This window comes from Plasmodium coatneyi, chromosome 6 (genome assembly GCF_001680005.1).
Source record: "Plasmodium coatneyi strain Hackeri chromosome 6, complete sequence".
Lineage (NCBI taxonomy): Eukaryota > Apicomplexa > Aconoidasida > Haemosporida > Plasmodiidae > Plasmodium > Plasmodium coatneyi.
This window is the reverse complement of record NC_033561.1, coordinates 455,296-477,739: the sequence shown is the minus strand read 5'-3', so window position 1 is coordinate 477,739 and position 22,444 is coordinate 455,296. Positions and strand designations below refer to the sequence as shown.

Genomic DNA, 22,444 nt, shown 5'->3' with positions numbered 1-22,444 from the left:
ATCGAAAAAATCGACAAAAAAAAAAAAAAAAAAAATTCATAACTTTTTTTAATTCCTCGAAAAAAAAAAATTCCCTAATTATAAGTTATCAGCGCCAGGTGTTATTTACCCTAGGACTGATCTCCTATGCGCGAAAAGAAACACTCTCACACACGCATTCGAAATATACATAAACATACCATCTCACACATCGACCGTAACTCAAAAGTTACACCCACACAAATACACATTCCACCTGACCGTCTTCCCTAATGAGGATATCCAACGCTTTTTTTCTCTTCCAGTTGCTTCTGGTATCTTACTGTTTCATACCATGTCTGTCGCACAAACGAAACACCACCCTTATGGGCTCAGTGCATTCATTGCGCTCGATCGAGAATGAAATACAGAATAAGAAAAACAAGAAGAAGAAAATTATCTTGTATTCCATAGGCTCCATTTTAGCACTCGCAACAGTCATAGCAACTGGGGTAGGCGTTGGAATGTACATTAAAAAGAAAAAAAAAAAACTCGTTGCAAAAATTACAAGAAAATAAATCTGAGAAGTCGGAAAAAGAAACAGATGTGCCCGATCAGCAGTCGTACAAATCCGAGGCTAAAAAGGTTGAGATCAAGGGGGATAGCGAAAAGCTTACTGATAAGGATCTTGAAACCCTTGAGAACGTAGCGGATAAGGCGAGTGATGGACCAGCTCCAGAATTAAAGGACTTTCCGGATTCTATTTTTGAAGAAAATTTGGATAACAATAAACCCCCTCTGGACTTGGAAGATGGTCTGAAGGACATTCCAGTAAGTGATGAAGCGAAAACTGAAGGTGACGCAACACCAAGTTCCCCTAGCAGCAATGAAAATTCAGGCATTTCTGGACAGGATAAATGGAACAAATATTATGACTCAGACGTAGAACCCCGTATTGTCCCAGAAAAGTATCCAACGACTGGAATTAATGATAACCCCCAAATGGGTTCTGAAGAAATGCCTTTGAAAAATAGTTTTGGTTCGTCTTCTAAAGTTCCGGAAGCAGAGAAGGTGTTCACTCCCAGTAAGGGGTTTACTGATAAGGATCTTTCAACCCTTGAGAACGTAGCTGATAAAGCGAGTGATGGAAAAACTCCAGAATCAAAGGATTTCCCGGATTCTATTTTTGAAGAAAATTTGGATAACAATAAACCCCCTCTGGACTTGGAAGATGGTTTGAAGGATACTTCAGTAAGTGATGAAACGAAGTTTGGAGGTGACAAAACAGCAAGTTCTCCCGGCAGCAATGAAAATTCAGGAATTTCTGGACAGGATAAATGGAACAAATATCATGACTCAGACATAGAACCTCGTATTGTCCCAGAAAAGTATCCAACGACTGGAATTAATGATAACCCCCAAATGGGTTCTGAAGAAATGCCCTCGAAAAATAGTGTTGGTTCGTCTTCCAAAGTTCCAGGCGCAGAGAAGGTGTTCACTCCCAGTAAGGACTACACTTCCAACAAGGACTACACTTCCAACAAGGACTACACTTCCAATAAGGACTACATTCCAAATAAGCAGTCCACTTCCAATAAGAGATCCTCTTCCAATAAGGAGTACACTCCAAATAAGCAATCCACTTCCAGTAAACGATCCTCTGCCAATAAGGAATACACTTCCAATAAGCAGTCCACTTCCAATAAACGATCCTCTGCCAGTAAGGAATACACTTCCAACAAGAATGACGATTCTCCCCAACTGTCCAGCTCCACCCGAATTTACAAAAATACTTCAAGCGGGGGCAGAGGAATTGGCGTGCGTGTATATACAGATTCCTCAGGTTCGAATAGTAATAGAGGACGTAAAGGTGGCCCCAACATTAAGATTAGAAACCGCAATTAACCGATGTAAATTTTTGCGGGCATAACGGAGGGGGGGATGCAGGGTGTATTCACCTTAAGTTGCACAGGCATACATGTACATACGCGTTTCTGTTCTGATGGGCGCGTCTAGATTGTCGAGAGGTCCAACATAAGCAATGACCCAGATGATTATTGGACGAGGAAGAGGTAGACCTCAATGGTGCTCCTTCTTTAAATATCGAGACATGTCGTGTTATGAAGTCAAAACGGTGATTTACCTTCACGCATGGCCGACTTGGGAACGCTTGGCCTAGTTTCCCCAAGCAGAAACCCTGCCCATCAGTTCATCTACCGATTAGCCCATTAACCGTTACCCCATTTTGTTATGCATCCCCACCAGCAGCCAATCCCATCAAGTAACGTACGAATTCTTTAAAAGCGCAGACGCCCATGAGTAATATGGCCCCTCCTCCTTTGGTCACATAGTTCTCCTTTCGGAGGAGGGACTAATCTTTAGTGTTCAGAGTTAATTAATTTTTCTATCACATATATGCCTCCAATTCATCAGCACTGTGTCTTGTTAGCGATCACACGTCCGTGCGTCCACGTGTCCACCTGTCCACGTTTCATGAGAGTTTCTTTTTATTTCATGATTTCTCCATAATGTTATGTACGCAATTAAAAAAAAAAAAAAAAAAAAAAAAAACGAAAAAAGTGTGCCATCTTTTATTATACCCATTTAAGTGCTAATTATGGTATCCTCTTAGCACAGGGACATTCATTTTTGTTGAGCGCTTTAATTTTCTTCATGATTGTGTCGGCGTGCCTACATGTGTGCATACCGACGTTGTATATCTTCATGGTTTGGGGAGTTAAGACGACAGGCCTGCTGATACATATACACTCGCATGCACGCGTGCATAGCTACATCCCACCTGCTTTGTAGTATCCCGACGTGGTATAGTGTACCACTATTATTTTTTTCACGTGGAGCTTTGCGTTTTGTTATGTGACTCGTTACATGCTTACGCTTTTCCCCCCCGAGACTAATTTTTTCGTAGCAGCTTTAAGATTTCGCCCGTCCTCCCCACTACCATCTTTAAATTTTATAGCACATTTTTTTTATTAATCGTAGTGGTCCCCCAAGCAGGGTTGTGTGCGAAGCACTCGTTCTGATTGCCTTGATCGGAGGGCTAGCTAAAATGAAAATTATTGACCAGTCAGCTAAAAATTGGAAGTTTAAAAAAAAAAAAAAAAAAAAAAAAGAGGGGAACCTTTCCAGCCATTTCGAAAATGCACTTTCTCCACCAACAAGTGGTTTGCACGCTGTGACAACGACGTCCTGTCTTTGTTAAATTCCGTTGTGGAGAAGTCTCCACGCCACGAATTCAATTCAACTTGGGAAAGGAATATATCTCCTTTTCCACATATATGCTCATGCGTTTCCAAAGCACAACGCCAGTCGAGTGAGAACAGTTGGTAGGCGCTTTACACATGGTGGAACTTTGGTAGTGTAAATTCTCCCCATTTAGCATTAAATCAAAATAATTCGAGGAACAACAATGATGTTGACGTATTTTATTTATATCGCTGAGTTTACGAAAAAAAAAGAAAAGAGACGAATTGAAACAAACACAAAAGGTCCAGGGGACGTATAAAAAAAAAAAGGGAAATAAAAAAAATAATTCTTAGCACATTAATACAATGTAGTGTAAATGATGCTTCCTCCAAATTTTTTTTTTTTTTTTTTTTTTTTACAATACTGCAAGTTGCCTGACAGCGCTATTTACTTTCTTACATCGCTTTATGATGAACGGTAATGAAGCAGGCACATAACAATGTAGACCGACTGAAATGTCTACGACGAGGAGTCTCAAATGGTTCTTATACAAGTCAGGTGCTCCTCCCTACATGTTGCTCAAATTTTTTACAATTTCCTTGTTGGTATTGTTTTCTTTTCTCACTTTCTCCACCTCTTTCATTGCGAGCAGGTTCCCATGGCATGAGATGCATATGACCTTCAGTCCTGCGAAGTTGGTTGTTGAGTGAAAGTAACGGTGTACGTGTCTAATGAGGGGGTGGTGGACATATATGCTTTCATTTTTGCTGCGCTATGTGAAGCATTTCACTGCATCCATCCCATTCGTACCTTCTGCAGTGTCCCAGTGAACCTTCACATTAGTCTGCTTGACTTTGTCGCACCTCCAGCACCTGCAGGGGTAAGAATTGGCAGGAAAACAATCATGTGGTGTCCTCAAGGAGATATATCCACCATGGATGTTCACTACAAGGATGAGCAAATGTGCCCTGTACATCCTCAGTCCTTACATGAAGGCCTTCAAAGCAGTGTATTTATGCACAACAGCACTTTGGGGGTCGAATTTGCTATCCAGGTGCTTCCTCGGGAGGGGCTCAAACTTCTTCAGGAGCTTCACCGCTTTGTTCCTCTCCTTGCTAACGTTCGACGACAGGATACTCACTAAGTCGCTCTTCTTGTAGTCCTTATGCTTGACCATGTTGAAGGGGGCGCACTGGGCCGGTGAGGGAAAAAAAAAAAAAAAAGAAGCGCAGAAAGGTGTGATGCACAAAATGAAATTCCAAATGAAGTACAAATGTCGAGTGTAATTCCTCCGCGTAGAAGTTACGCGCGAGAAAGCGAAGGCCAAAGGGCGAATTGGAGAAAAATTCCCCAAGTGGTAAAAAACTGGCTTGGGTACGAGTAGGATGGTCCTCTCTCAATTAGCAAAGCGCCACAAAATTTAAGTGGTTCCGTTTGAGAGGCGCCTGTCGGGAGGCCACACCGTACGGGGGGACAAAAGCGGGGCACTTTAAAGTGGTCGCGCATGTATACCCACATGTGGATGTTCACCCGCGGGCGCCTTCATGCGTGCAAACGGGCATACGGCCATTAGGTGCATGTGATCGTGCGCCTCCCCAAAACCGCCGCGCGCAAAATGTAAAAGCGCAATATCTCGCAAAAATGCTCCCTAATCGTTTCTCCACTGGATGATCCAAACGAAAAAAAAAAAAAAAAAAAAAAAAAAAAAAAAATATTCTCCGTTCGCCTTGCGTTAAAGAAACCGACTTTGATTTTAGGAGGCATAAAAAAAAAATATAAATTAGTAAACTCAGCAGAAGGAAGCGACATGAGGAAATAGCCCGACAAAACTGCTCCTTTAAAGAAGAGAATGTGAACCAATTGGTGAAAAGGCCAAAGCGCGTAGATGTGCATATGTACGTATAATTGAAGTGTGCGATAGGGGGTTGTCTACATATGCTCTCATGCGACTTTGCACGCACGGCAGTGTTTTTTCCCCCCCAAATTTTTGAAAGTAAAAATAGCTGGAAGTTTTTTTTTTTTTTTTTTTTTTGACAACGCTGTGGGTATTTCACTTCATTTAAATTACATGCTAGTTCTTCTGTGTAGACGAACTGTCCCACACGCAACGTCGCTATCCCGCGCATACTTTACAACGCTATTGAATCGAAACTGTTGCACCACGAAGAAGAGTGAATTACCACAAAAAATGACGGCGAAAATGCTGGACATAGTGGACCATGCGGGAAAAAGTGTAAGTCGAGAAAACTTGAAGGACGAAATAAAAATCCTCTTCACAGACATAGATGGGACTTTGCTTAACAGTGACAATAAACTGTCCCCACTGAACATGCAAACGTTAATAAAGGCCAAAGAGAAGGGAATTAAAATTGTGTTTGCCACAGGAAGACCCATATTCTCTGTACAAGGGGTCATAGGGGAAGAATTAAAAAAAAACGACTTAAAATTATTCCCAGGAATATACCTTAATGGATGCATAACGTATGGTGAAAATGGAGAAAAAATAATTGACCACATTATTAGTGATGAGTTAAAAATGGACATACATAATTTTACAAAAAAAAAAAAATTCGATCAATACTGCATTTGGTACACTGCGGATAAGACTTTCTGCTTCAGCATAAATGAAGAAATCAGGAACTACATGAATGTAGAAAGCGTCTCTCCTGAAGTTATTACTGAAGCAACTTTTAAAACGTTGAAGGTGTATAAAGTGCTCATGTGTTTAAATGAGCAAAACATTTCTTCCATTCTTCAATCCTGCAAAGATTTATTTGCCCATAAAATTAACGTAGCAAATACCTTTATGTGTTATATTGAATTATTTCACCAGAAGACCAACAAGTTTGAGGGGGTGAAGAAGATTTGCGATAATTATAACATCAGTTTGAATAACGCCTTGGCCATTGGGGATGGTGAGAACGACATGGAAATGCTCGAGGGAGTACCCACTTCTGTTGCGCCAAGTAATGCCTCCGATAAGGTTAAGAAGTGTGCTAAGTATATTGGCCCCTCCAACAACGACGGCGTGGTTAGTCACGCGCTCCAGACGTTTTGCGGGGTCCACCCGTGAGGTAGCACCGTGTAGCCGTCAGGCATCGCGGTGTAACTGCGTGAAGAGGTGCCATGTGAAGAGGCCTTATGTGAAGTACTGCCAACCGAAGCCGTTGCGCGAGGAAGAAGGCTGACCAAGCGGTAAAGCAACGTAGTGCGCTCAAGCCGGAGTTTTCGATGTGCGTTTTGGAGGGACATGACGCACCTCGACCAGACCTTGCTCCACATACAAGCACACACACACACAATAAAGGAACTGCCCAGAAGCACCCCAAGCTACGTTCTCATTTTTGAAAGGTCATTCCTACTCAACCCCCTGTCAAATTGTTTTAATGTGTTTAATTAAATTTTTAGCGCTTATTTTTTCGCGAACATTTTTTTTGAGCGCGTCGGCGCCGCCCGAGTTTATTGCGCCTTCATTAACTCTTCCCAAATTAACTTCCCCGAGCTGACTACTCATTAATTGCTATTCATTTTTTCCCTCGTTGGGTTCAATGTTGTTCGACGTGAGTACATGTACTGCGTGAACATCCACTGTTCTCTATGACGGCGCACGATTTTGTTGGTTTTCCAACCGGGTAATATTAGCATCCCTTTGGGGGGACCCCGTGCGAAATCCCATTTGGATGACGCAGCAAAAGGAACAAATTGTTTCCTAAGATAATTTTTGTGTCCCGTAAAAGTGACCCTTTTTTATACAATTTTCAGATAATCCACTTGGAATGGTTTTTCTGTTTGAGGGGTCACTTCCTCGGGTAGGCATATGATGATGTCTCCCCAAAGGGGATGTGGTGACATGCCGATCCATCATTCGTCTTAAAAAAAAGACTAAAAAAAAGCTTTACAGAGAATTCTTAATGAAAAGGGTCGCCTCAAATGGCATATAAAAGCGGAGGAGGGAAGGAGAAAAGAAGCAAAATGAGCAGCGCTACGTGGAGGTATAATTCCCATCTGCCATTGGGGGATTCCCTTTGATGTACCTTCCTGTGCAGATTAACTGATGGGAGCTTCCCCAAAAAATGAAAATAAAAAATGGAATTACAAAAGGGGGGAAAAATTGAACGCACGAAAGGCAAATTTTAGTAAAGGGACGCGACGGTGGCGAATGGAACAAAGCGAATAAGCTCCGAGTGGAAAAAAAAAATAAAATGGCAATGTAGCAAAGGAGCACGCGATTTGCCTCGAGAGGCCCCCTTGACTGTCCTTTTTCAGACCAACAAAATAATTTAAAAAAAAAAGAGCAACAAAGTACCCGCGACAGAGCTCGACATTTAACGCGGCGCTGCGGGAAGGGTGGATCCCTGAAACTCTAACTGAGAAGAAAGCGGGAACCACCCCTTGAAGAAGAACTGCCCAGAATGAAGGAAAACGACGCAGGGAAAAATCCAAGCGGAAAGTCACTTGACTTGGGCAACCAAAGCGATGACGTTGTGGGGGACGATGAATACCCAGAGGAATTTTCCGAGTCGGACGAATGCAATGAGTTCTCAGAAGGGAGCAACGTTGGTAGCGACGAAGGAAGCGATGAAAAAAGGGGAAAGCGCAGCGAAAGCCCAAGCGCGAGTAGTCTGCAACCAGAGAAGGAAGAACCCTCATTTGCTAAAATGAAGGAAGAGGTGCTGCATGTGCACAAGAAAAATATAAGCGGACTGAAGACAGTACGAAAGGGAAGTAGCCTCATCCTAACCGGCAACGATAACTGCATCCGCATATATGAATTTCAAAGTATGAACAAGGAGGAAAAGAGCTGTTCCAAACTTATAAGCCTAGCAGAAGGGTCCATCATTCAGTCAGTAGATGCAACTAGTAACCTAATCTTGGTGGCGAATGGAAATAAATCATATGTATATGACCGTACAGGGAAGGTAGTGAAAAATACTATCAGGGGGGACATGTATATTACCGATGTTAATAAAACTAAGGGACACACGAGAAGTGTTAACTGTTGTCGGTTCCATCCATGTAACGAAAATATCTTCGTAAGTGCAAGCCTCGATAGTACCGTTAGAATTTGGAACTTAGAGAAAAATAATTGTTACGGGATCGATAAAGAATTAGTACACCACCAATGTTTAAAAGTGCTGAATGAAAAGAACATGGTGCAAAATAATGTCCTCTGTTGTCAGTTCGTCCGGGATGGAAACTCCATCATCCTGGGGTGTGAAAACGGACAGATAGAAGTGAGAAATAAAATATCCAACGATTATATGTATAGCCCAAAACCTAAGCAATACATTCATAGGGATGTTTCCCATTCGGACGCCGTTGTAGACATTTTGACGTGCAAAAAACGGGATCACTTTTTTTTTACCAGGAGTTTGGATAACACCGTTAAGTATTGGGATAGGAGGAATCTACAAAGGTGTGTTAAAACTATTCAATGCATTCCGACCATTTTTAAAAACAGCAACATGTCTTTGTGGGGCGGTGATGAGCGGTACCTCGTGCTGGGCACACAGGAAAGGAAAGAAGTAATAATAAATGAGGTACCTCTAAATGAGGGTGCTACAGCAGACCAAGGGGTTAGTGGTTCCTATGGAAAAAATTACACAACCCAGGAACTGAAAAGGAAGGGAGCCGACTCATATGCCAATAATTATGTGAAGGTCTACCAGGGGGATGAAGACATGGAGCAGTTCCTAAACGAAGTGGCTGCTTCGAACAAAACGGAAAAGTTTATAAAAGGTGCACTAAAGATTTACGACACGTACGGGGAGGTTTTCAGTTTGGTGTACGAAAGGCAATACGAAGAGGCAGGTATCATATGCACGCATTTTAATGACCACATAAATCAGCTCTTTCTGGGCACCACGGATGGGAACTGCATCGTATATTATGATGACAGCGATGGCGACCAACACATGGGTGCTGATCAGCGCAGTGGGGAAACGCCCATGGGAAGGAAAAAAAAAGGAGGCGTCCTTGAGTACCTATACAAAGGCGTAAAACGAAAACAACAGGAAAGTACCTCCTTTTACACCAACTCTGAACACATATATAACCTGGATAATCTGCCAAAGGAAATAAAAATAACTGACGCTGGAAATGTTCTTATAAGGAAGGACGTGATGAATAAGAAGGTTAAAATGAACCCCAAACTTAGCTCCTTCACAGCGAATGCATATGAGAAGAAGAGGCAAGTTGGTATGTACTCTAAATACATAGTAGATGATAAGCCTAGTGAGAAGAACTTATCAAGCAGCCAAACCAACAAGGGTAATGAGTATGAAGAGGAAGATATTGTCGAAAATTTACGAAAAAGAGAACAGAGCAAACAAGGGGATGACTATTTTATGAATGTCTACAAATATACGCAGCCGCGTGCCATAATTGACTACTCCTCTGGTGAGGAACAAGAATACTCGGAGCTTCTGAAAAAACCCAAATGCCCCCAGTGCGGGGTTAAGAACTGCGTCTGCGGGTTTATGCGCTCGGGGAGGAAGGGTGCCAGATAAGGCGTACAAGTATAACTGCGTGGTGCAAACCCCATACCTGTTTCCACCCGACATGGCAACTCCCCGGTTCGAATTATCTACACCGTTTACACAGTTACGTTTTTACGCAGGTGGGTAGTTCGCCTGCTCAGTAAGTGTGGTGCTTCGACGGGGCATCCGCACGTGCGGTTTGTTAAGAAAGTCAAATTGTACAAAAAAAAAAAAAAGGGAAGTAGCGGTTGGCTGGGAGGAGCCATTGCAGTTTGGTCCGCTTTAGGGTTCACCTCTGCTGAATGATCTGTCCCAATGGGAGCCACTCTTTTCCCCGCCTACGTGACGGAGACCGGTCTAGGGTCGCCCTCCCGCAAACGCTTGTTATCCTCAAGCAGCTCAACGTACAACCGCTGGAGCGACTTGTGATACTCAATTTCCTTTTTGTTTTCTTCGCGTTCTTGCTGAATGCGCTGACGGGCATGTGCTTTTTCCCGCTCATGCAGAGCGTTCAGCGCGTCCATCTCATTCGAATAATTTATATACGTGTTGAATTGTGAATCGAAGGATTTTTTGTAACCCTTAATTTTCAGCTCATATCCCTTTGTGTATATGTCGTATTTGTTTTCTGTTTTTTTATAGAGCTCTACATTTTTGTGAATAAAGTTGTTGAGCTTTTCACATGTGTGTTTGTAACTCTCCTTGATATCTCTTTCGCTCATGCGGTCGATAAACGTGTAGGCTTTTTTCGCGGGGCAGAAAAGGACTTGCTCGTTTATTTTGTTCCACATTTCTACGTTATGTGGTTGGCCGATTGGCAACGTGGTGGCTTCATCGGAGGGGTTCCCTTCGTTGGAGGGTTTCATCCCATTTGCCTGTTCCCCGTCAGGGTTTCCCACTTCGCCCTCCTGGGGCGTAATATTCTGCAACTCTTCTTGGACAAACTGGAGGGCCATCCTCAAGTACGTCTTGTCTACATTATCCAGGGGGACCCTTTTCTGAATGGGCGTACCATTTTTCATTGGGTAATTAAACATATCATTTTTTATTAAAAGGAGCATTTCGTTAAGTACTGCATTTTCCACCTCCTTGGACGTGGCGTCCTCTGGAGTGCTAGGCATCGGTACGGATGGGGTTAGGTTCATTTGGGGAAGGAAATAAGGCCTTGGTAAATTCCACCTAATAACTTTATTCTGACTATTAAACCTTTCCTGTTCCTTCTTAAGTTGCTCCATTTTTTTTTCCTTCTCGATATCTTGCATGTCTTTTTCTACCTGAGGGTTTTCATAATTTATTTGCGACTCCTCTTCATTCAATTCGTCGGGAATTTGTAACTCGATCACGTTGGATTCCTTTGGCAAATGTGCTAGGGAGGATTTTATGAGCAATTTAGCTCTGTCTATTTTTTCTTCGTAATCCTCATCGTACAATTCGCTCAGCAGAGTATTCCTGTCCAAAACGGAATTTTCATTTTTTCCAATTTTGTAGGATATTAACGAGTGGGCATACAGACTGGTATTTTTTTGGTAGCTCCTAATGTCATTTATAATTTTATCCTTTAGGTGGTTTCTCCCCCTGGTGGTGGCTTCATTTTGGTTCAATTTTTTTGCACTTTCTATTTCTTCTCTCACTGCTTGTACATTTTGGGCAATATTTTCCGGTTCATCGTGAAGCATCGGGGAGTACTCCTCTTCTTCTTCATCGTCATTCCTGTTGTCGTGGCGCAGGTCCTCTTGACCCTCCCCCCGTTGCTGCTGCTTCGTCTGTTCCATCCGTATGGATGACTCCCCCATCCCAATGATAGGTTCGTTCACATTTCTGGATATAATACTCTGTGCAGCTTGCCGTATGCCAAAATCTAGTTTGCTTGAAAAGGCAATGGACTTGCTATAAAAGTTCGTCCCGATGGAGGAAAATTTGTCCCTCTCGTTTAACATAAAAGGGGAGCTGGTCACACTTGGCAGAATGTTACTAATGGCTAGTCCGTTTTGATTGTTCTTTTCATTTTGTTCTTCTATAATTTTATTGAACGAGCTAGCTTCTTTATTTATTTGAATTATTTCTTCCAATTCATTTTCGTTTAAAATTGGTTCCGGCAGATTCAGTCGGACCCTTTTTCTCAGGTGACTCAATTCGTTGTACTGCTTGTCGTAATTTTCGATGGCTAAAAGGAGATCCTTCTCCTCATTATTTCGCTTCCCCTTGGACGATGCTTTTTTCCCCGAAGCATCTGCCTCATCGTGATCGTATGGACCAACTGCTACGTCATTTATATTATCCACGTCCATCGATTTTATGCTTTTAAATTTTTTCTCTTTTTTTTCATCGAAATGGGTAAGTGACTGTTCTTCACTCACGTCGAAGAATCCCTTGGCCGGCTTCCTTTCGAATAGAATCTCCTTCACATGATCTATTCTGTGTTTATCATTTTTTTTGTAACCCGTCGTGGTAGAAACAATCCCTGCGGCTTTTAATTCCCTTTTTTTTTGCAACAATGCCAACCGTCTAGCTTGTTCTAACTGCTTTTCTCTGGCCTTTCTCTTTGCCTTCTTCCCCTTGGTATTTGCAAGCCTTGCTTTCGCTTCTGCTAACATTTCTTTTTCGTCTTCATCCATATCGACCGGGTCAGCCTTTGCAGGTTTGGTCTCCGGTGCAGGATCTATTTCCCCTGGTCGTAAATGTCTCGGATTTTTGTTCTTGTCGTACACCTTCCCTTCTGCTTCATCCAGCAGGTATTCATAATGATCTAAACATTGCTTGGCTGTTCTTCCAACTATGGGTGCAATTGTTCTCCATTGTGTTGGGAATAACTTTGCCAGGTGTAGAAGTTTCTCCTCTTCCTCTTTACTCCATTCCGTTTTTTTCACTGATGGGTCTAGCCACTCATACCACCTGGCCTTGCACTGTTTGGCTGACTTCCTCACCAGAAGGGACGCAACTCTGGACCAGTTGTTCAGGCCGTACTTCATCACGGCCGCCTTCAGCACCTCATCTTCGCAGTTCTTCCATATTCCTCCCTTGATTTGGATCCTCATGGTGCGTTAGAAAATGACTCAACAGGGGATGTTCCTCTGGGGAGATATTTACAGGTATTCTTCCGCGTTGGGCACGAAATCAGAGGTGGTTCGCAAAAAAGGGGGTATACTACATGGACATGCATCCATATGCAATGCCGTGCGGAAGGAAAAAGAAAAAACAAAAAGGAGAGAACCCCTTACATTAAAGTACTTTCCAATGTCTCATGCTTCCTCCCACATTAGTAGCCTCATCAAAGTTGGCAGCGGGAACAATTTTCTGATCCAATCGAGGGGGGTCCAAACTTTGGCTGACGGGTTTCTCCGTTCTGTTGCCAAGTGGGAGCTTTTCCCTTGGGGGGCACTTTCTCTCACGGCTATAAGTATTTCCGCTTTGGAAATATGGCCAACTTTTATGTTGTTTCCTGGTCCTGCGGAAAATTCGTCAACTGCGAATGTGGGATACGTCTGCAGGATTCTTCATACAGACGAATGGAATGTTACTTCCTCTGGGAAAAGTGGTATGGCGCAACGGCGAGGTTACAGCGACGACACAAAATGCACGTGGCATGCAAATGTTACGTTACTCATTTCGTAGGTACCTTCGCGTACCTGCCTATGCTTAAAAATTTGTAGAAAAACTTTTCATCAGAAGTGGAGGCAGAGCGGAGAAATTAACGCGGGGAAGCCTTCCTCCAGGGGGCAGTTAAAAATAAGTGAATAAAAGCATACGTATACCGTGGAAGCACGTGCGCATGCGTGTAGTACGTCGAGAGTATTGCGCCTGTCGGAAGCTGTTACGAGGGGCCTAAGCCCATTCCAGCAACGTGCATACAATTGTAAGAGGGCATATATTTATAAGGTATACAAAATAACTGCAATTTGCTATGTGCGTAAAATGCCATTTTATTTATTCCCTGTTCCAATTCCGGCGAAGTCCCAGTGAGGTGACTTTTTTTTTTTTTTTTTTTTTTCAATTTGCCAATTTCGCAATTTTATGTAAAAAAAATGCTTTTCAATTTTTTAAAAAATGAAATAATTTGTTGCGAGGTAGAGAAGCCTTTCTTATTTGACTTTTTCTCCTCCCCCCTTTTTTTTCCCTCTGTTTGTTTTTACGCCTTTTCTTTTGCTCCTTTTGTTCTTCCTTTTTTTACGTTTTTCCAGCAAATTGCCTACTTTTCCGTGCAAGCATATTTTTGTTCCCCCCTTCGATTGTACTTTCGTATATTCCCTGGTCATCATTTGCAGCCACCACGTCAGTAACACACAAACCATTTGATTACGTTGCACGTAACGTTTAAGGAAGCGGGAGAAGAACATGCTCAGGTAACTTCGCCGGCACACCAGGGGCATCCTTGTTAGACCATTTCCATCATATCGGTTACTCCGATAACGAGAAAATTTAGTAGATTGCGTATTTTAGGCGGATCACCCCCGAACGATTCCCACCACGGGGACTACACGCCAACACATCACACAGACTAGTAACAAATGGTACTGGAAGACTTTAACACGCTACCCCTAATAAAATCCATAAGAGAAGACACCCTTGAAAATGTAATCAAATTTCTTGAGGAAAACTACAAGGAGTATGAAGTCAATGACAAGGGAGAATATAGCAGCAAGATAGAAATAGTAGATAAGCAGACACATTCCACTCCTTTGTTTTACGTAACTGCCAGGAAAAATGATGAAGAGTCGGTAGACTTATGTAAGTTACTGATTGAAAGATTTGCCATCTGCAATCCTACGTCAAAAGATTTAATGAAACAGACTTGCTTGTTTTATGCTGCCAGAGAAGGACATACCAATTTATGTACCTACTTAGTTGAAAAGGGTTGTAACCCAAATGACGCCGATAATTTTGGACAAACTTGCCTATTTTATGCTTCAAGAGAAGGGAAGACTGAATGTGTGGAAGCTTTAATAAAGAAAGGGGCCAACCCTAACTTACTCGATTTGAATAAACAGACTTGTTTGTTTTATGCTTGTAGGGATGGGAGATACGACACGGTGAAGTGTCTATTGGAAAACGGGGTTAACCCCAACATAAAGGACGCCCAGAGGCGAACTGCTTTGACGTTCGCCAAGGGGAATGGGCACAACAACATAATAAACTTGCTCAAGAATACCAAGACAGTGACGAAGCCTTCTACGGAGGCGGCCACCACAGGTACGTGCAGGAGGGGGAGTGGTAGCACAGCCGTTGGTGTGATGCTGCCTTTGTGTGTCCACCACCTGGTGCTTGGATGCATGCTTACTTGCAAAGTGCGTCTGACACATCTTGTATTTTAAATGGATGCACATGTTATTTCATTCCCCGCTTCCCCTTTTTTCCTTCAAAAAAAACGCAGCGGGTGCCCAAGGAGGGAATGTGAAAAGTGAAGTCAACGCAATTGCCAGCACCCCGGGGGATCCCAACAGTAACGGTAAAAAATTTTATGAACGCCAAAAATTGCGCCTCCCTTTTATTATATGCACAGTGTGCTATTTGTTCGACCGAAGAGGGGGTGTACCATCCTGAGCAGAGAAGTGCCATCTGGGTGAATTTTCTAGGTTCACCCTAGCGATATTCCCCCACTTTTTCTTTCCGCACATTTGCATTTATCCGTTCGTTAATTTGTCTTCCCCCCGCTTAACAGTTAATGCCCTGCGAAAGAAGTACAAGCTGCAGTACAGGCCTCTGGAGGAAGAAGACCCGCAACTGTGGGTGGATGCGCCTTTGATAAAGTTAAAAGAATTTGAAAGGAAGTTCCCTGACATAGCCTTATGGCCAAGGAACATGACCATCACACCAAACGTAGAAGTGAACCACTCCAATGATGCCTTCAACAAACAGTGGTACCTTTTAGCGAACCAAATAATTCAGAGCCTAAGCAAGTACGAAGGGGGACATATCTTCGAAAAGCTAGTAGATGCAAAAAAACAAAACTGTCCAGATTACTACGACGTTATAAAAAATCCCATGTCATTTAATTGTATAAAAACTAAATTGAAAAAAGGGCAATATGGATTGCCGACTGAATTTATTAAAGATGTCCAACTAATTTTCGATAATTGTAGTTTGTATAACACGTCGGGGTCTCTTGTTGCCATTACGGGAAAGAACATCGAAGCTTATTTTAACAACCAGCTAATTGTGACAGGGTACAACAACTTCGTGACCAAGGCCAACACAATAAACGAGCGCTTGCAAAAGGTGGAAGATGAAAATCTCAAGTGGAATGCTGAGCACGAACAGATGGTTAAGGAAGAACAGCCGGTGGAAGAGAATAAGGAGCAGCAGGCAGTCGCACCGGCCGCTTGACGGGGGGGTCTACAAACAGGCATCTTCCTTACCTACCCACCTGTCAAATGATTCCTTTTCAACAGAGGGTGAGGCGGCATGGCAAAAAAGGAAGAGGTAGAACCTTTCCGTGTGAGCGGGGTGGAAGGCCTGTGCCAAATGATAATTGTGCTAAAACTTATTCATCGCACATGTCCGACTCGGTTATGCACTGCACTGCGAATGTGTTGTTCATGTTGCCACCAATTCGGTTGCCCATTTAATCACTAATTCAGTTTTTTATTGTATCGCTTCTTACACCTCTTGTTATATTGCATGCCTGCAGCGACCCAATCGTTTACTCACCTCTTCGTTCCCCTGTCACGTCGTGGAGCCCCCTCCCTGCCGTGTGCGTTCTTCGTCACCCCATCGGTTTTCCACGCTTATTTGTGAATTTTTCAAGATGTAATCGCATGGATGGAAATGTGCACAAAAGAAAAGGAAAAAAAAAGAAGAAAAATTCAATTCTCCACCACATTTGTGTCTTTCTTAAGAACAAACTAAATTAAATTGTTTCATTTACATATTACGTTACGAAGATTTTTAATAAAATATGCCTGTAGGCATATATACTCTTTTTTTTTTTTTTTTTTTTCTTCCCATTTTAACACCATGTGCACGTAAGTATGCCTGCATATGGGCGTACAACATTTTTTGTTTTTATTGTCACCTTCCATGTGTATTCTGATTCAACTTAAGGTGGATACCATTTTCATGCGGCTTTATCGGCATTTTTTTAAAACATTTTTTGAAGGCAATTTTTGAACACATCTTTTTTTGGCCCTTTTAATAAAAGTGAAAATGAGCAAAAGGGTAAAAAGGCTCCTGTGACAGGGGGCAGGAAAAGAATAAATGCGAGGAATTTTCCTTTTTCCCAGCATTTTTGCATTTCCCCTTTCCCCGCACGTTGCATACATTTTGCCTCCCGTTGAGCGCTTCACTTTTCCATTTCGCCTGGACGCAACATCCTTTCCAAGCTTACAACTCCACAGGGGGAACATAAAATTTAACCATGTCGTATACATGAGGGAAACGTAATTTGATGTCGTTCTTTTCGATCACACCTATGCAAACAGGAGTTTTTTTATTTTTTTTTTTGTGTGTGTCTAGCATGGTGATGTTACCTTTGGCCCACTTCTTCCCCTTACGGTTCTGGCAGAATGCACACTTTTTTTCAAGTGTAAAGACATTAAAAATTATTCAGCGAAAATAAAAAATGCGCAAATTGGAAAATGGAAAAAGGGGCGATGGAGGGTCTGCGGGTGGACAGCGCTTAAGAACGAGGTGAAATGGAAGGAGAGTCCAAATAGGACATAAAATGGAATGAACTTTTTTCTCATTCAGTTAAGCAAGTAAACAGGAAAGCTTTAAAACTGTTTCTTTTTGTGTTTGTTCTCTGTATCGAAGGGGATTTATCCCGTTTCACTGTCGTTGTGCAGAGGTCACACATATATATTTATGTGTGTGTTTGTTTCGTCCTCTTCTGTGAGCAATTTTAAGATGACGCCCAACATGGTTGCGCGAATTGGCCTCCTGTGCCTTTTGAACATATGGTTAAGTACATTTTCGTCGCCCCTTTTAAAAAATGGAGGAGGGAGCCGCTTCTACGTCGCTTCCAACGGGGTAGATAAAATGCGGTTGGATTCTCCACATCGCCCGCGTAGTGATGTACCCCCAGAAAAGATTAACCAAAAGAACAACCCCATTTTAGTCAAACTGATCAAGCAAGATATACCATCGAAGAAAATGACAACATACTATGGCCAAGTGGCGGTAGGAGAGAAGTCGGAAAATGTGATAAATGTCTTATTCGACACTGGCTCTACCGAGTTTTGGATTCCATTCGAAAATTGTAAAGGAGACAATTTTCCCGATTCGCACAATAAATATAAGCGCACCGAATCATTTAAAAATAAATTTAACAAGGAGGGCCTCCCAACTTTGTTGGAGGTTAGCTATCTCAGTGGGAAGGTCATCGGGTTTGACGGTATGCCAAGGGAGTTGCGCCTACTCGAGTGTGTTGTGACTGCCCTATGGATGTTACCATGTATCCATTTGCATAGAATTGTGTGTAGTGTTTATCTCCACACATGGGTCATGCCAACTGTGCAGGCTACGACACGATAAAGTTAGGCGCAAATCTCTCCGTTCCGAATACAAACATTGCCTTTGCTGTACGTTGAGGAAAAAGAAGGAAGGCGGACCTACTCGATTGCTTCATCGTCGTGGTCTACTAGCCATTTTGAGGATAATCATATATTTTGAGAAAAAAAAAAAAAAAAAAAATGGGTCATACAATTTTCCCGACCATACACCTTACAGACGAAGATAGAAATACCCGTCTTAGAAGAATTTAAGTGGGTAACATTACACGGCGATTGGAATTGACCTTCTCACTTGTGGGGGGATACCTTCCGAGTGCATTTCCATGTCGGGTCAAACTTCGCTCCAGTTACCTTTATGTATATTTCTTCCCTCCCCTTACTTTCTGTATTACCTGCCTGATTGTACCCCCTCACACACAAGGATGGTATTTTAGGTCTCGGATTTGAGAACGCAGACTCTAGGCAGCGAGGGATTAAGCCCTTGTTAGTTGGATTTGTTTCCTTCGCCAGGGGGGTGGCCGATCTGGTGGCCCTTCGGTGCCTACACGGATTGCCGCTTATCACCCCCGCGGGGGAATCATGAATGAGGGACTTCCCACACCAATATGTACTCATTCATATGCGCTCACTCATGCGCATAAACGGATGCCCCTCCATACTTAACTCCTCCCAGCATGGACCATTTGAAGGATGAAAACATCTTAACGGAGATGGGCTACAAGAACCAGTTTGGCTACTACCTATCCGACAGAGGTATGAGTAGGCATCTGACTTGTCACCATTAGGGTGCACACCTAGACCAGAGGAGGTTCTGCTAGATCCGTCCTGAGGATGGTTTATCTGCCCATCTGCATCATTTTCCCCCTGATCCGTATCGGCTATAAGTTATTACCGCTTTGATGCCCCTTCTTTTCCGTAGGGGGATTTATCACCTTCGGAGGGGTGGACAACCGGTTGAAGAGATCACCCGAGGAGGAAGTTATGTGGGTGCAAACCTTTTAAAACGTGTCTACCTGCCCAGTTTGGAGGTTGATCGTTGGGGGGTGCCAACATATGCTTATTTATTTGCTTACCCATTTGTCATTTCCCCCCCTTCATTTTTACTCTAAAATCGGGATAGGTGGAGCCCCGTTTCGACCGAGATGGGTTTTTGGACAAGTGCGCAAGGGAGGGACCCGAGTGAAGGGGCTCCCAGGAGAGTTTTTCGAATATTTCTTTTTCCATCCCCTTCACTCGACAAAAAGTGGAACGATGAAGAGCAGATATCCACATATGTGTGAATGCGTGCTTATGTGCGCTTCGCTTCTCCCCCTCTCAGTCGACATCGTGGGAGTGAGAAAGGAATACGCACCAGACGTGGTCGTCAAAGGGAAGCAGGACGAGGTTGTCGTGAAGTACGAAGGTTTTCACGATGGAGGCAAGAAGTCCATTGTTGACACAGGGACGTTCTTTATATATGCCCCGAAGAGAACAATGCAAAGTTACCTAAAAGACTTGGAAATAAATTCTTGTGAGGATAAAAACAAACTTCCTTATATTGTATTTCAAATAAAGTCCAAGGGAATTGAAGGGATAAAAGGTTCGGCCATCATCGAACTGGTTCTGTCGCCAGAGGACTACGTCATTGAGTATCTGAATGAGGAAAACTGGACCAGAGAATGCGTCCTGGGGATTCAGGCAGACGAACAGAAGGAGGAAAGTCACATAGACGGGTGGACACTGGGACAGATATTTATTAAATCTTACTACACCATTTTTGACAAGGACAATTTACAAATAGGCTTCGTTCGAAGTAGGAAGGAAAAAGGGAACAAAAAAAGGGAAGACCATTTTAAAAGGTCCTTTCTTAACGTAAGAACAAAGAGGAGCAATGGTAGTGCACGTCGGAGGGGGACTTACAATGGACCCCTCTCAGCATAAAGGGGTATGCTCAAAATTGGAGAGCAACTCCTACATCTCAGGTAGGGGAAAAATCTCCTCATTGGAAGGAAAGAAAACTCTTCCTTGTAACTACAACGGAGTAGTCCACACAAGATTTTCCTCCATCGATTGTAACTGTCTACCTGCTTGGTAAATTTAAAATTTACAAAATGTATCAAAATGGGTACTTGCAGCATATAGAGTGTTCACAGCTTCTTCGTATTTTTGCAAAAGAGGGGCGTCCTTCTTCACACACCTTCCGTTGCACTTGTTCTTGCCGGGAGTAAGCTACCACGCAATGGCAAAATTTTTTTTTTTTTTTTTCCCTTGCACAAAGGGGTGAAGAAACTGTTTTGTAGAAACTGTTTATAGACATTGCAATGAGTGCACACATTGTCATTGTTAAAAAGGAGAGCGGTGGTTGCTACACCGGTGTAGCACTTCATCGGGGGAGGAAAAAAAAAAAAAAAAAAAAAAAAAAAAGGAAAAAGGAAAAAGGAAAAAGGAAAAAGGAAAAAGGAAAGTGGAGAAAAACAAGTTTTCTTTCATTGCAGTCTCCACACTTGTCTTCCTCCGTCACGTTCTCATAAGCAAAAATTTACAAATAAAAAATTTCATGCATGTCAATTGTGAACGTGATTGGGCGATTACGACAGTGACGTTTCAACGGCGGTGAAGGGGATTCAGGAGAGGTGTACTACCAGGAGGGCGCATAAAGATAAACATAGCACCATTGGAAACTGAGGAACCCTTTGTGCCATTTATTTGTGGCAAGAGGGGCACAAAAAGGGTCCTCCTCCAGTCTTATCTCTCTCTTTTCCCTTCAAAAAAACGGGGTGCGTAAATGACCACACACACGCACACACGCACACACACACATATACGTATAAAAATGTATTTATATAACTATGGTAGGTGGTGGTCATTGCGACGGTTATGCGTTCATTGCACACGGGAATGTGCAACGTAGGCGTACCATAGTGTCTGTGCATTTGTGAGTATACCTACAGGCGTGCACTTCCACATGGCGCGTGTACAAGACGTATGCGGCCATCACGCCAGAGGTTCTCGTAATTGCCCCTTGAAAAATTCATATTTTACAAATAAAATACACAAAAAAAAAAAAAAAAAAAAATCAGGAAGTGTAAAAAATGGAGGGAAAAAATGATCATAATAATGGTAATTATCGTCGTTGTGGTAATGATGGGGGGGGCGTGTCCCCATCACAGGTTGTCCAAGTCGATGTCCTGAACCTCCTGGTCAACGTAGGAAAGCTCGCTCACTGGCGATATATTGCCATTCATGTTGGACGTGCTCTTTTCTTTTTTCTGTCTTTCCCACAGGTCTTTGCTTGCGTACAGCTTCACGTATTCTGCGAAGTGGCGGTGGGTGGATCGGTGAGCAGGTACTGAGAAGCTTTGAATAGGTACCACCAGGGGGTTACTTACGAACTGACAAAGGGATCAGTTCCCTCAGCCCCAAACCGGCACGATGGTGAGCTAAGTTAGAGACCCCTACATGGGGATCACTCCTAACACAACGCAGAATATCTTGCAAACTGTTCCGACGTACCTTTCACCTTCTCTTCGTATATATTTTTGTCCTTCATGAGTAAGGACGCCGCATCGCTATTCAGGGGATCTGATGGGTTTGGGTAGGTCAGCAACTGGGGAAGGAAAACTTCGAAAACGTTCACGAGGCCTGCGGTAGGGGGGGGTGGCCACGGTTGTGCTGGTTACTAAAATCACAGTGGAGGGATGTGCGTCAGATAGGCTCATATCCGGTGGGAACCTCCTGTGTATTGCGCGCCTTTCCTTACTGTATAAGGGTGTCCACGTCTGGTTAATCACGTCCAGACACACCGATCCGGAAGCTTCGTCCACATTTGGGTGCAGCAGCTTGTTGATAAATCCAATTGATGGAGAAGCAAAGGGGTAGTCATCTGGTAGGGTTACATGAACTTTCCATATTCCTCCTTCGTAAGCGGCTAATTGGAGAGGGGGGTGAAGCGGGAATGAATGGGTACACGGAGGGGTGACACACACACATACATACACGTATGGATATACATATGTGTGTATATATGGGTCACACGGCTGATGGACAACCGTCCCGTGTACTCATTGCATACTCCCGTTCGGCCCGTGGAACATAACGTCGAAGTCCTGAGTGCTGCCATTGTTCAGCTCCAAGTCGTATCCAGCCATAATACTGCGGTGAGAGGGGGGTAAACAGAAAAATGCCACAGTTTTGCATATACAAATTGGTGCACATATACAAGCACGAACGCACGAGCGTAAGTAGGCACGACGTCACTTCTTTGGAAACTTACAGTTTGGTAAAATCGCATTGCTTTCTTGTCAGAGATGTCTGCTGATTCATTGTACAATTGCCGTTTTGTTGTTTCTTTTTTTTTTTTTTTTTTTTTTTTTTTCCCTT

General features: G+C 43.0%; 8 protein-coding genes across 8 annotated transcripts; 5 read left to right on the top strand and 3 right to left on the bottom strand.

The window, feature by feature from the left end:
- Positions 1–251: 251 nt before the first annotated feature.
- On the top strand, positions 252–1,863 carry PCOAH_00013720 (Early transcribed membrane protein; the record flags this gene model as incomplete). Its single annotated transcript, XM_020058181.1, has 2 exons — positions 252–470; positions 544–1,863. The coding sequence occupies 2 exons, from the start codon at positions 252–254 to the stop codon at positions 1,861–1,863; spliced, it is 1,539 nt and encodes a 512-aa protein (XP_019913688.1).
- A 1,867-nt stretch (positions 1,864–3,730) lies between these two features.
- Positions 3,731–4,339, bottom strand: PCOAH_00013710 (Uncharacterized protein; the record flags this gene model as incomplete). Its single annotated transcript, XM_020058180.1, has 3 exons — positions 3,731–3,849; positions 3,973–4,034; positions 4,152–4,339. The coding sequence occupies 3 exons, from the start codon at positions 4,337–4,339 to the stop codon at positions 3,731–3,733; spliced, it is 369 nt and encodes a 122-aa protein (XP_019913859.1).
- A 1,011-nt stretch (positions 4,340–5,350) lies between these two features.
- On the top strand, positions 5,351–6,235 carry PCOAH_00013700 (Haloacid dehalogenase-like hydrolase; the record flags this gene model as incomplete). The annotated part of the gene is made up of 1 exon (XM_020058179.1): positions 5,351–6,235. One exon carries the CDS (start codon positions 5,351–5,353, stop codon positions 6,233–6,235), a length of 885 nt encoding a protein of 294 aa, XP_019913898.1.
- Positions 6,236–7,574: 1,339 nt separating this feature from the next.
- PCOAH_00013690 (Uncharacterized protein) lies at positions 7,575–9,671 on the top strand (the record flags this gene model as incomplete). Its single annotated transcript, XM_020058178.1, has 1 exon — positions 7,575–9,671. One exon carries the CDS (start codon positions 7,575–7,577, stop codon positions 9,669–9,671), a length of 2,097 nt encoding a protein of 698 aa, XP_019913796.1.
- Positions 9,672–9,979: 308 nt separating this feature from the next.
- PCOAH_00013680 (Myb proto-oncogene protein) lies at positions 9,980–12,676 on the bottom strand (the record flags this gene model as incomplete). Its single annotated transcript, XM_020058177.1, has 1 exon — positions 9,980–12,676. One exon carries the CDS (start codon positions 12,674–12,676, stop codon positions 9,980–9,982), a length of 2,697 nt encoding a protein of 898 aa, XP_019913865.1.
- Positions 12,677–14,146: 1,470 nt separating this feature from the next.
- Positions 14,147–15,962, top strand: PCOAH_00013670 (Bromodomain protein; the record flags this gene model as incomplete). The annotated part of the gene is made up of 3 exons (XM_020058176.1): positions 14,147–14,828; positions 15,010–15,084; positions 15,298–15,962. 3 exons carry the CDS (start codon positions 14,147–14,149, stop codon positions 15,960–15,962), a joined length of 1,422 nt encoding a protein of 473 aa, XP_019913821.1.
- A 1,518-nt stretch (positions 15,963–17,480) lies between these two features.
- PCOAH_00013660 (Aspartyl protease) lies at positions 17,481–20,230 on the top strand (the record flags this gene model as incomplete). The annotated part of the gene is made up of 8 exons (XM_020058175.1): positions 17,481–17,967; positions 18,093–18,154; positions 18,303–18,341; positions 18,507–18,568; positions 18,759–18,838; positions 19,005–19,068; positions 19,206–19,243; positions 19,404–20,230. 8 exons carry the CDS (start codon positions 17,481–17,483, stop codon positions 20,003–20,005), a joined length of 1,434 nt encoding a protein of 477 aa, XP_019913790.1.
- A 638-nt stretch (positions 20,231–20,868) lies between these two features.
- Positions 20,869–22,387, bottom strand: PCOAH_00013650 (Ubiquitin-conjugating enzyme; the record flags this gene model as incomplete). The annotated part of the gene is made up of 5 exons (XM_020058174.1): positions 20,869–21,377; positions 21,578–21,706; positions 21,825–21,992; positions 22,137–22,216; positions 22,338–22,387. The coding sequence occupies 5 exons, from the start codon at positions 22,385–22,387 to the stop codon at positions 21,229–21,231; spliced, it is 576 nt and encodes a 191-aa protein (XP_019913887.1).
- Between the last annotated feature and the right edge of the window lie 57 nt (positions 22,388–22,444).